Genomic DNA, 11,449 nt, shown 5'->3' on the forward strand with positions numbered 1-11,449 from the left:
AATACATGTTTTTGTCAACTAACCTAACCTATATTTGCATTAATGTAAATCTATCAGTGAAAAATAAATATGTAATTCAACAAGTGAAACTGAGGCACACATATTTAAAATTACAAAACGCGGATTTGTAATTTTTGTTTTTTAATACAAAATTATCATTGATGTGTTAGTTGTAGAAAAATTAATACTATTTTCCATTATTCTGATTCTCTTTATTTTCCGAAATTGTGTGGATTCATTTCCATGTATGGTTGTTGTGCTGTTCTGGTTCTGGATTTGTTCAGTACGTAATTCAGTATTTAAGCAAACTTTGCGGTGCCACTGATACATGCACATTATTGCATATATTCTCTCATTTACGCATGCATATCATACCAACCTTAGTTGGTCCATAAAAATTAAAATTAAAATTTGTTTAGCTGGCATACCAAAGTGCTTTAAAGAAAATAAAAAAGAAAAACAATCGTATCCGTTTTTTTCCTTCTTTTTTTCCCTCACTCAGATACAAGTGAATTATGGGAGTCAACTCCCTTCTAAAAAAATAGTATTGAGGACGAAGAAAGTCTAAAGTCAATGTTAGTTTGAGATGATAGTTGCAACTTGCAAGCTAGATAAGATGGACCCAATGTATTGAGTTGAATATTTGTACATGTGGGCTTAGCATCTTCATAGTTGGGTGGGATTTTAAAAGCATGAAATGAATCCTAGGCCAAGGTTAATTAACCTTATCATAATGGTAAAATTATAGTTTACCTATCTTCTCAATATTATAGGATATGTCTCAAGTTCCAATTCTCATCTCTCACTCATAAAAAAAAACTTCATACAAAACCGCCATATATACACATATATATCAAAACGACAACTACATTGTATTTTTTTATTTATATCATTCTTCTTTTTATTAATTATAAGACAATGTTAACTTTCTAAAAAAGGAAAATGTTATCGGCACTTGAAAATAGTCATTATGCATGCACTCCTATTTAATTTAAAAAAGAAAAAAAGAAAAAAACGAAGTGTATGATAACTATTTGACCCAACTGTATAGCCCATCAAATCTTTGGGTTACAGGTTCCTCCGTATTTTTTGAGTTCAGAGGCCCGCGTTTGGGCATGGAAACGGCTGCGAAATTGGAATTTGCTTCCCATTTGGCGCGGTCGCCAATGCTGTTGATCTGTATTTAATGAAGCAAAAGCAGAACCCACGCTGCCAAAGCCCACTGCTCCTTGATACCTACAAGCATAACGATTATGTAAGGGAAACCACTATCAACAGATCACTTCATCTAAATGCATAAATTACTCTGTACACATGCATAATTTTTTTGTTTGGGGTAAAGGACAGAACACATGCAGAAATTATTTATCAGAAATGCAAGAATATTTGAAGTTCCAATCGATGTTGTAACACCCGCATTGGTGAAACCATGGGGGACAGCCAGTAAAAAGGAAAACAAAAATGATCAGTTACAAAACTCCAGGATGGGGATTGAACTTGGAACCTGCCCTCTGAAAGAGAAGTGTAGCTACCTAGCTATAACCACACCATGTGCGGCCAGTAAAATTAATCCCAATTCTATCATACAATATAGAAGAACCTTAAGGAAATTAACTGGAGGGCTTTACTTGTCATGACACTACGCCAATAGCCCCTAACTTACATCCAATCTAGGGTACAAAACCTAAAAGGGAAACTGAAGAAAAAATAAGAATACTCACAGAATTTACTCGCGTCTAATGTTTCCAATGTTTATTGAATATATAGTAAGAAAATATTCAAAAGAAAAAACCCAATATTTATGGTTGCCCGGAAGGTGGCATGCTACTCGGAACTTGTTGCACCACGTAGGCTCCTGAGATTATCAAACCACAATTCAGCACTCATTGCCAACATAAGGGAGAATGACAAAGTATTTTTCATTATTTACTAGAAGAAACAAATAGGAAACCAGCATGATCTTACTTGGAGGCATTCGTGATGCAAATTGTGGTGCTTGGGAAGGCACTGCTGAAGAATATGATGATAACATCATCTTACTTGGAGGCATTCGTGATGGATGTTGTGGTGCTTGGGAAGGCACTAGTGATGCATGTTGTGGTGCTTGGGAAGGCACTGCTGAAGAATATGATGATAACATCATCTTACTTGGAGGCACTAGTGATGCATGTTGTGGTGCTTGGGAAGGCACTGCTGAAGAATATGATGATAACATCATCTTACTTGGAGGCATTCGCGATGCATGTTGTGGTGCTTGGGAAGGCACTAGTGATGCATATTGTGGTGCTTGGGAAGGCACTGCTGAAGAATATGATGATAACATCATCTTACTTGGAGGCATTCGCGATGCATGTTGTGGTGCTTGGGAAGGCACTAGTGATGCATATTGTGGTGCTTGGGAAGGCACTGCTGAAGAATATGATGATAACTGGGGAGGCACTAGTGATGCATATTGTGGTGCTTGGGGAGGCACTGTTGAAGAATATGATGATGACTGGAGCGGCATCCAAGCTGATGAGGGAGTATTGAGGCGGGAAGTGCGCACTAAACCTGGTCGGGACAAAGACTGGAAGTTTGGTAGGGCAGCTTGAAAGGATGCCGCAGAAGGAAACTGCATTACAGATAAAACACATCAAAGAAACTTCAAATATATTTGTGCATCAAATGAGGAGTTATCAAGAACACGTAGAGTTAAGAAAAAAAAATTGCTTTGATACTGATTTCAGCTAACAAAGCAAGTTTTATGGTGAGTTATTGATCTGAGAAAACTAAGTCAAATTTATCAGGCAACCATTGAACCCAAAAACTTAAGCCGTTAGGAACGAACCAACAATGTATACCAAGCTAACACCATCCCTCAACATGTAGTCGCATCCTGCACATATAGAGCCGGACAGATACACACAAAGAGGAATACACGGGTACAGTCCGACTCTATCCTTGCAAACTGACAAATAAGAGTGGCAAATGAGGATTGAAGATTTCAAACTCATGACCTCTTACAACCAAAGCTCTAATGCCATGTTAGACGACCGCAAATTAGGGTAAACTAATTGAAATTAGAGGGGTTAAAGTGGAATCGGACCTAAACTACAAGACCAAAAAGTCCAACTTACTAATATGTTAAGATGTCAACAAAGCCCAATAAAAAACATAGTTACCGCAGGAAGTTCTCTTCTTCCACTTGGTTTTGCATCACCACCTGAAGGTTGTGATGCAATAGTACTAACATCACGGCCAGATCTTGAGGCATCTTGTTGTGCTTGTGGTGCAGAGATACTTGGCTGACCTTGTGCATGTGGGGTGTGTGTTAAATTCCATGGCTGCCAAAATTGCCCACAATAAACAAGGAGAAAAAAATCAAAAAATTGTAATGAAATACAAAAACAAAATCAAAAATACCACCACAAGGTCAACCTGATTGCTTGAAGCTTCATCAACTGACGGTATATATTCTTGAGCAGCAGGCTGAATACCATTAGCAGAGTATAAAGAAGGTTGCTGATGCTGCATGGTAGGCCATTGCCCGGAAGTAGGATCTTTAACAAGGAAACTACCACCATTGACTGGGAATACTTGAGCCAATCCTGGCGCAGGAACCAGAGCACCAACAGGGGAAAATGTCGACACACTGCTTGATGGTGCAATTGTGGGAGCACCCATATTACCTGTAGCTCCAGAAACATAACTAGGGCCAGGTGCTGAAACCGACAATTGTGATAGCAGAGATTCCAATGAATTCACATTCGCAGGAGCTTGAGGTGCTTTCACTTCTGAAGAAACATCAAAAGAGGCCCAATTGTTGTCATTGGTTGAATTTGCTGGCTGTGGGTAGGATTGAGCTACAGTAGTTTGTTGCGGTTGAGGAACTGCAGCAGCAGGAGCAGGTTCAGGATCAGCATCAAAATCAATTAAACTTCCAGAAGTCTCCAGTTTCACTTCCACCGGATTCCCGTTGGTGGATCCCAAGCTGCTGGACGACGCAGTTCTCTGCAATTAAAAACAGTACAAGAGCAAGTTTAGTATATTATTATGGGAAAGTTAAAATAAAATGAAAATGAAATCCCAAACAGATAACAGCATGCACTCATCTTCCATATAACAGAACTAATACATATATCATTAAGGAAAAGTGTGTGAAACATTGAATAGGTAAGTTGCATGATGATAAGCTTTGTCAAGAAAAGTAAAACAAAAATACAAAAAAGAAAAAGAAAAAACAAGACATGAATGTAAAAACTTGAACTGGAATAATGGAGGTATTGAGAGAGAGAGAGAGAGAGAGAGAGAGAGAGAGAGAGAGCATATATTTGATATACTTGTCTATGGTAATAATGAGCAGTAATCGAACTCAAGGTAACAAAACACAACACAAACCAGAAATGTATGAATTTGTTAGTTCACGCCAATTTAATCATAAAGCTGAACTCATTAGTTAGACAACAAAATGCTCCTGCTAACTGTTGATCACTATAGTTCGGAAAACACAGATGATCAAATTGAAGGCATGCAGGGGATCACAATATATGCTTCCACGTAACGGGTGAAGCATTGTCTTGGCCTCTCATGTTAATGAAAATGGTGTAATACAGGCATACGCATCACTAAACCATCAAGTGTTCAATTAGAAAATGAATACTTTAGGAAGACTCACCTGTGTCTGCACAGAGCTATCAGCAGCCCTGGCACTGTTAGCTTTTGGAGGTATTGTGTTATCTCCCAAAATATCTCTAACAGGCCGTACAATAGGGGGGCTGGACGAATCTAGATCTCTTGGTCGTTCAGGTGATTCAGCATCCAGCTTAGAATCTCCATCGGATATTCTGCGATCATCATTTCGCCTCCCATTTCCAAATCTATCTTCTCGACGCCAATCATTCACAATTTCAGGGCGACCAGGACTTTTCTTATAATCATTATACTGCCGGGCTTCTAGATCATATCCGGGACTTCTTTGCCCATCATAACTTCTTCCACCAGGACTAGACCTTTCACTGTAACGACGTTCATATGTATCATCATATGATGGGCTTCGAGAGCCTCCCTGATATGAATCCAGTCTTCTGTTTTCATAAGAGTCTTCCTTCTCACCCTGTATGACATGCAATTTACAACTTAAACCCAGAGACATTTGAAACACCTTCATCATGGTATAAGTATACACAACCAGTGTGTTGAATTTAGGTCTATATGGTAGCACCTTGTATTCAAAATAATGTATCTTGGGATAAAGGATAGCATACCATTTTAGCCCTTGGACGCTTGTCCAAGTTTCTCTCACCAGTATATCTTCTATCCACGTACACATGCTTAATAAAGTCTCGAAGTCTCTCAACATTACTGGAAGCAAACATTTGAATCAGAACCGTAGTCATTACTATCAATGTAAAACAGAATAAAATGAGTATTAACCTGCTGTCAGGAAAGGAATTACGTTGCGGGTCCAATTCTTTATGATAAATTTCCTTTGCACGCTGTAATTGGGAAGCAGAGACGAGCCCGAGATAAATTGAGAAGATTAGCAGCAGACAAAAAGAAAATCACACATATTTCTAAGAACTCAGAAGAAACACAAACGAATACCTGATTTCCCCCTTCTTGAAGGGCATTAACTTCTTGTGAAGTAAATTTGGCCATTGATACTGATTTTACTCGGTGCGTGAACTCCCGACTGGAAACATTTTCATGTAATTAATACAATGCAAGCAAACCAACAAGTAGTTTGCATGAAACACTAAAAGTGAATATTTGAAAAATAATTAAATAAATACCCCTGCATCCCCCTTCCCCCTCTTCTGTTTCTACACATAGATAGAAAAGGAATAACTCTTAAGAAATAATGCAGCACAGCACATCATGACTTACTGTATTCCACTGCAGTTTGTGCAAACAAATGTCCAGAAATTCGTGCAAACATATTGTGGCCCCTGCTTGGTAGAAAATAACATTAAAAATGAACCTGACCACAAAACATAAGTATACGCACATGCACTCTTTGAACTCAAAACCCTAATATTAGTATCATCATGACCAATGTATTTCTCCCACTCTGCAATGCAAGAACACCTTTACAAAAATGGTTAACAAGAAGCAACAAAACTTTGAGAAATAAATATGCACTACAGTTCTTAATTTGTTTCTAAAGTTTCCGCGCTTCATATATATGGTCTGTATGATACTTTAGCTGATCTGCATTCTTGTACAAGAACACAAGATACATTGTTTTGGTAGATCCATTTCTAGAATCAGCCCTATCAGTGCAGTAAAGAAGTCCTAAATTAGAATTGCATGAAGGGGGATTATGATTCCTCTATCTGGAAAATGCTAATATCACACCTCAAGTTACATATCAATAGCTTGACATGACATACAAACAATATAATCATCAAATGTACAAGTGGCCCATGAAACAATGCACCCAACAATAAATGGACAAGAATGCGAGGAATTGCGTACCAGACTGTTGCAGTTAATGCATCTGCGATTCTCGGGAAGTTTAAGAAGAGTACGAATAATTCGTTCATTTTTCTCGTCCTCCTTCACTTGACTAGCCATTCAGACTTCCTATTCATTATAAGCCATAGTTACTACCAAAAACATGAATTTGAAAAGGACGCAATGATGAATGATAGCTTAGCAACTAGCATTTTACCAAATTACAACGAAATCACTAATTCCCCAATTCATTGCCTAGAAGCCTAGTTTGATAACACGGATTTTTAAGTTTTACATTCATTTCAATACCAGAAAACAGTGAACTTACATAAACTAAACCAAATCGATAAACACATCCAAGCAAAAGCTTCGATAACTCGAGGTCCAAGAACAAGAACTGAGTCCAAATTTTCTTTTCTTGGCTAACATTTTCTAAGCAACCAAACGGACCACACTAGATACTAACGTACTGCAGCGGCTCTGAAAAATCAGAGTCGCTGACGTGCACTAAAACAAGTAAAACCAATTAGAGTCCATACAGAACCTTGGGAAATAGATAGAACTTACCTCAATTTGCTGCAGATGAAGAAGCTGTTCTACTTCTGCAGATGAAGAAGCTGTTCTATTATGTGACTACGGCATTTACTTACAAGTGAATTATGGGAGTCAACTCCCTTCTAGAAAAATAGTATTGAGGACAAAGAAAGTCTAAAGTCAATGTTAGTTTGAGATGATAGTTGCAACTTGCAAGCTAGAGAAGATGACCCCAATGTATTGAATTGAATATTTCTACATGTGATCTGTTTATTTTGAGTTTATTAATTTGTTGTCGGTGTAGAGTTGGCTGTCTAATTTTTTTTTTTTCTTCAAAGCTCTGGACATGGATTTTGCTCCTCAGTGGGGCTCAACTGCAGACTGGTTTGAATTTTGTAGTTTTTTTGGTCTCCACCAATTCACTGCTCTGGCACTGGGCAGTTAAGCTGCTCACATTGCTGCATATATTTATAATAAAGTTACAAACTTTGATTTGAAAACAAAACTCCGGCACATGGGATTTGTTTATGTGACTTATCGCAAACGAAAAGAGAAAGAAACTTGGAGCTTTTTGTTATTTAGTATGATCAGCATGTACAGTAAGCAAGTAGGCTGAGACTTCTATTTAAAGGCTCATGCTTTAAATTATAATTAAACCTTATATTCTACCTTCCATGCCATGCCATGTGAGCTTTAGATGCTGCTTTACACTATTGGTAATGTATATTTGTTTGTCTCTAAACAATTCCATGGAGAGTACTTGGACCTGTTTTATGTGGTAGAGTCAGATCTGCACTTCCATTTGCCAGGTACATAATCCTCTTATCGCGTAGACAGTTGCTAATTAATGAAACCATTGTCAGAAAAAACTCAAAGTCAGACTCAGAGTCATTGTAATTTGTTCATCCCATTCTTACCTGGGAGCTGAGTCTTTTTTATATTTTCCTTTATTATGAATTTTCTGATAATATTGAGACATGTGGTGTATTATAACCTTGCATTTCTTTCTTCTCTCCAACTTGTTATATTTTTTTTTCCTGATAGGAAAAGGAATTGATCAATAGAACATATGCCATCTCATGTTTCTCAAGCTACCTTGAATTTGAATGCAAATTAGACACCTTGCATTGCACAATGCACATGTTTGAAAAACCTGTCCACTATACGAGAATAACTTCCAGGTCACGGGGATAGCACTGTTTTGCTATCACCAACCAATTACGTTCCACCATGTGTGATAAAGATACATGACGAAACATTATGGAATGAAGATAGCAAAACAATGCTATCCCATTGACATACAAGTTCTTCTCCCACTATACACTATACAACAGTGAGCTCTAGCTATTCTGTTTCTCATTGATGTGGGTGTGTGTTAGTGGGGCAACCTAATAAATGGCACCTCATGTTGCCTTGGCCATACTTCCCAGTGCATCAGAAGATGAAATTTTGCTGATATATTATATATATATATATATACACACACACATATCTTGTCATATCAGTGGTGCAGTGCTCCATCACTACATGACCAAAAGTGCACTACTACAAAACCAGGCTGAGTAGTGCTGCTTCCTTTTAGTCGTCCTGCATAATAGAACATATCCCTTCTCTTTTGGCTGGTTTATACAAATAATTATTCAGATGAACCCACATGCGACCTGCCACCCAATTTTTATTGTTGCATAGCAACAATCATGTGACCCACACGTGCCTAACATGACTTCACTACTAGCTTTTTCAAATTTGGTTCATTCATTGGTCTGTTATAATAAAGAACCATTTCACATGGACCAAACTGTGGAGAATAGAACCATTCATTTTTCATTTTTTTTGAACTTATTCTCTCATATAATTATTAAGAAACATTAGTGAGCTCATGGGCTCCAATAATAGGAGGCCGTCTGTCCCATTTCCATTTTCATATTGAAGGCCAAGACAAAACTGTCAACACATTCAAGTCTTGTGGTGTTTTTTGAATTATACTATCCATCATCACAATAAGCACTCTTGGGTTACTTGAGGGGTTCCCTAATCTATGCGGATTAGGTGGCTAATCACACACTACTTTACTCTACGATTCTTTTATCCTCATACAAAAACTATGTTAATGACCAACATGCACTTATCTAGATGCAATAGTTTTACTGCATTAAACTAAACAAACTGCTTTTGAACAAGGTCGTGTTGTTAGGCGGATGTAAAATTGTTCAATGGTTTGTTCAGATGCTCACCAAATATTACTGCTTTTTCTTTTTTTAATCTCTTCCACCTAAACGTTTCTCATGTTCATTGATCTTGAATTAAACATAGCGAAGATGCTTATCCAAATTGATCCAGCTATATATTAATTTATATATAAGTATATTCTTTGCCTCCAACTTGGACGTTCCTACTAGTCATCATCACATGTCATAAAAGTGTGATGTTGCTACTTCCTCCATTGGTCACTGTGAGCTTTTCTTTTTCCTCCTTCCTTCCCCTCCTTCTTTAGCAGAATTGTCACATGAGAGAGCTCACTTGCAGTATACTGCTTCATCTCACATGAACTTTCTCATTCAGGCTTTTGGAGAATTTATTGTTTAGGAGTTTTTCACATGACAAAATCTTCTTGTGGTTTTGTTTTTGGTCTAGGAAGTGGTTACAGTTAAAAGTAGTGTTTTTCTGGGTTCCTGGATCCCCTTCTAAATTTTTGTGTCCAGCTGAGTTATATAACTATAATTTATTGTGTCTTGTTCCCTTTCCTCCTCCATAGGCTTCATTGGGTTCTGTTTCAACTTTTGCCCTCCCCAATGAAAATTTGACCTCTAGCTCTTCTCTCTCTCTCTCTCTCTCTCTCTCCTGCTCCCACCCTATTATAATGTTCACACAACACAAGTTTGCTTTGGATTTACAACACTAGGAGGACTGAGGCAGTTGGTTGGTTAAGAGGAAAGGAAAGATCGGGTGTATAGATTTCTTCTGTTGGGAAATTCTGTTTCGCTTTAGATTTGTTTCTTTGGCTAAGAACTTGTTGTGGTTGAAATGGGGAAGCTTAGTTTGGGCAGGGTGCTAGACAGGTTTTGCCTTTCTTCTACTGGCTCAAGTTCTTGTTTCTGCATGAACTCCATTGAAAACGAAGATGAGTTTGAAAGAAGTCCATTGGTAACCGGTGAGAAAGATGAGTTTCTGAGACTGAAGGATGTTGTTGCTGGAAAACAGACATTGGCGTTTCAATTGAAGCCGAAGGTGACCATCTTTTCTCTCTCTATTCTATATCACTCTTTTTCATTTCTCTTTAGGTAAATATATAAATGGTTTGTAACAGGAGGGGGCTTTTGGTGAAATATATATCTTATGCAGATGGTGATGTTAAGGGTCTCCATGCACTGCAATGGCTGTGCCAGAAAAGTTGAGAAACATATCTCAAAGATTGAAGGTACCTTGTTTTTAAACACAAATATACTTTGAAACATTTGATGTTATACATTATCTGCCACCAATACGCGTAGAGTAGCTATAGATTATTTTCTTCCTTTGAATATCTGACCGGTCTGCTAATTTCTGTATTTTCTTTGTATGTTATTTTTTAAATTCTTTGTGAAAAAAGAAGAGTGATCATTCTTGTTAAAATGAAACAGGAGTGACATCGTACAAAGTAGACTTGGAAAGCAAGATGGTGGTTGTGATTGGAGATGTTCTTCCTCGCGAAGTGCTCGAGAGTGTCTCGAGGGTTAAAAATGCAGAGATTTGGAACTCCCCATGCTGATGGCCATGAACAATATACATATATATAAATATATATATGTGTCCATGGTCATAATGTACACTATATAATATACCGCCTGCATTTCAGGCTCAGGCCTCTCTCTATTCTATATCATATATGCAAGTTCTTGTCAATGGCTTGTCATCTTTGATTGTAAGCTCTCATTGTATATCATCAGTTTCAGAAGGGCTGAAGCCCCCACTTTGACGTTCTACTACTTTGAAGCTTCGGGTCGAAAACAGGGTCCATTTTATTTTAGAAAAACAATAAAAGTTCTCATTTTCATGTTACAACAAAATTAAACAACCTTTTGATTTTCTTGGGCCCCTAGACATCCAATGTAGCCCAAAAGAAATGTTTCTCTTGTAGGCCTTAACGCAAAAGCCAGTCTAGCCCATTCTAATGGATAACAAAACTATTTTGGTTTTCCTCGGGGCCCTGGTTTTGTATTCGAGGTTTTGTGTTTGAATTCTTATCGACACTAAATAGTTTAGTGTCGATGAACTTGCCTCATTTTTATTAATTTTTAATAAAATCTTAGTTGGAACCATTAAGAATCAAGATGTCATATGATATACCCACCTCAATTCCATCGGATGCTATTTTTAAACTTTTAAATTGTAAATAAGCAGACAAAGTTCTTTTTTTCTGAAGAAAGAAAAAGAATTATTATGTGGCTTGAGAAAAGTCGTTTGGCATATAACACTCTGCAGAAAGTCACATAACTATAGT

General features: G+C 37.5%; 2 protein-coding genes across 3 annotated transcripts; one reads left to right on the forward strand and one right to left on the reverse strand.

The window, feature by feature from the left end:
* Positions 1–852: 852 nt before the first annotated feature.
* Positions 853–7,382, reverse strand: LOC103340946 (uncharacterized). Of its 2 annotated transcripts, none has more exons than XM_089042454.1 (12): positions 7,003–7,382; positions 6,457–6,564; positions 5,866–5,927; positions 5,584–5,671; positions 5,413–5,474; positions 5,244–5,340; positions 4,655–5,092; positions 3,418–3,990; positions 3,162–3,323; positions 1,966–2,611; positions 1,810–1,855; positions 853–1,236 (listed from the first exon to the last, which is right to left on the reverse strand). In XM_089042454.1, the coding sequence occupies exons 2-12, from the start codon at positions 6,553–6,555 to the stop codon at positions 1,056–1,058; spliced, it is 2,454 nt and encodes an 817-aa protein (XP_088898580.1). In that variant the 5' UTR covers positions 6,556–6,564; positions 7,003–7,382; the 3' UTR covers positions 853–1,055. The 2 variants fall into 2 exon arrangements, 1 of the variants encoding a protein (XP_088898580.1); XR_016122578.1 differs by having other exon boundaries at positions 1,075–1,236; positions 1,722–1,855; positions 7,003–7,378.
* Positions 7,383–9,350: 1,968 nt separating this feature from the next.
* LOC103340910 (Heavy metal transport/detoxification superfamily protein) lies at positions 9,351–10,931 on the forward strand. The gene is made up of 3 exons (XM_008244376.3): positions 9,351–10,197; positions 10,312–10,387; positions 10,590–10,931. The coding sequence occupies exons 1-3, from the start codon at positions 9,994–9,996 to the stop codon at positions 10,715–10,717; spliced, it is 408 nt and encodes a 135-aa protein (XP_008242598.1). The 5' UTR covers positions 9,351–9,993; the 3' UTR covers positions 10,718–10,931.
* The last annotated feature ends 518 nt before the right edge of the window (positions 10,932–11,449 follow it).

Source organism: Prunus mume, linkage group LG8 (genome assembly GCF_029339155.1).
Source record: "Prunus mume cultivar Tortuosa linkage group LG8, ASM2933915v1, whole genome shotgun sequence".
NCBI classification, from domain to species: domain Eukaryota; kingdom Viridiplantae; phylum Streptophyta; class Magnoliopsida; order Rosales; family Rosaceae; genus Prunus; species Prunus mume.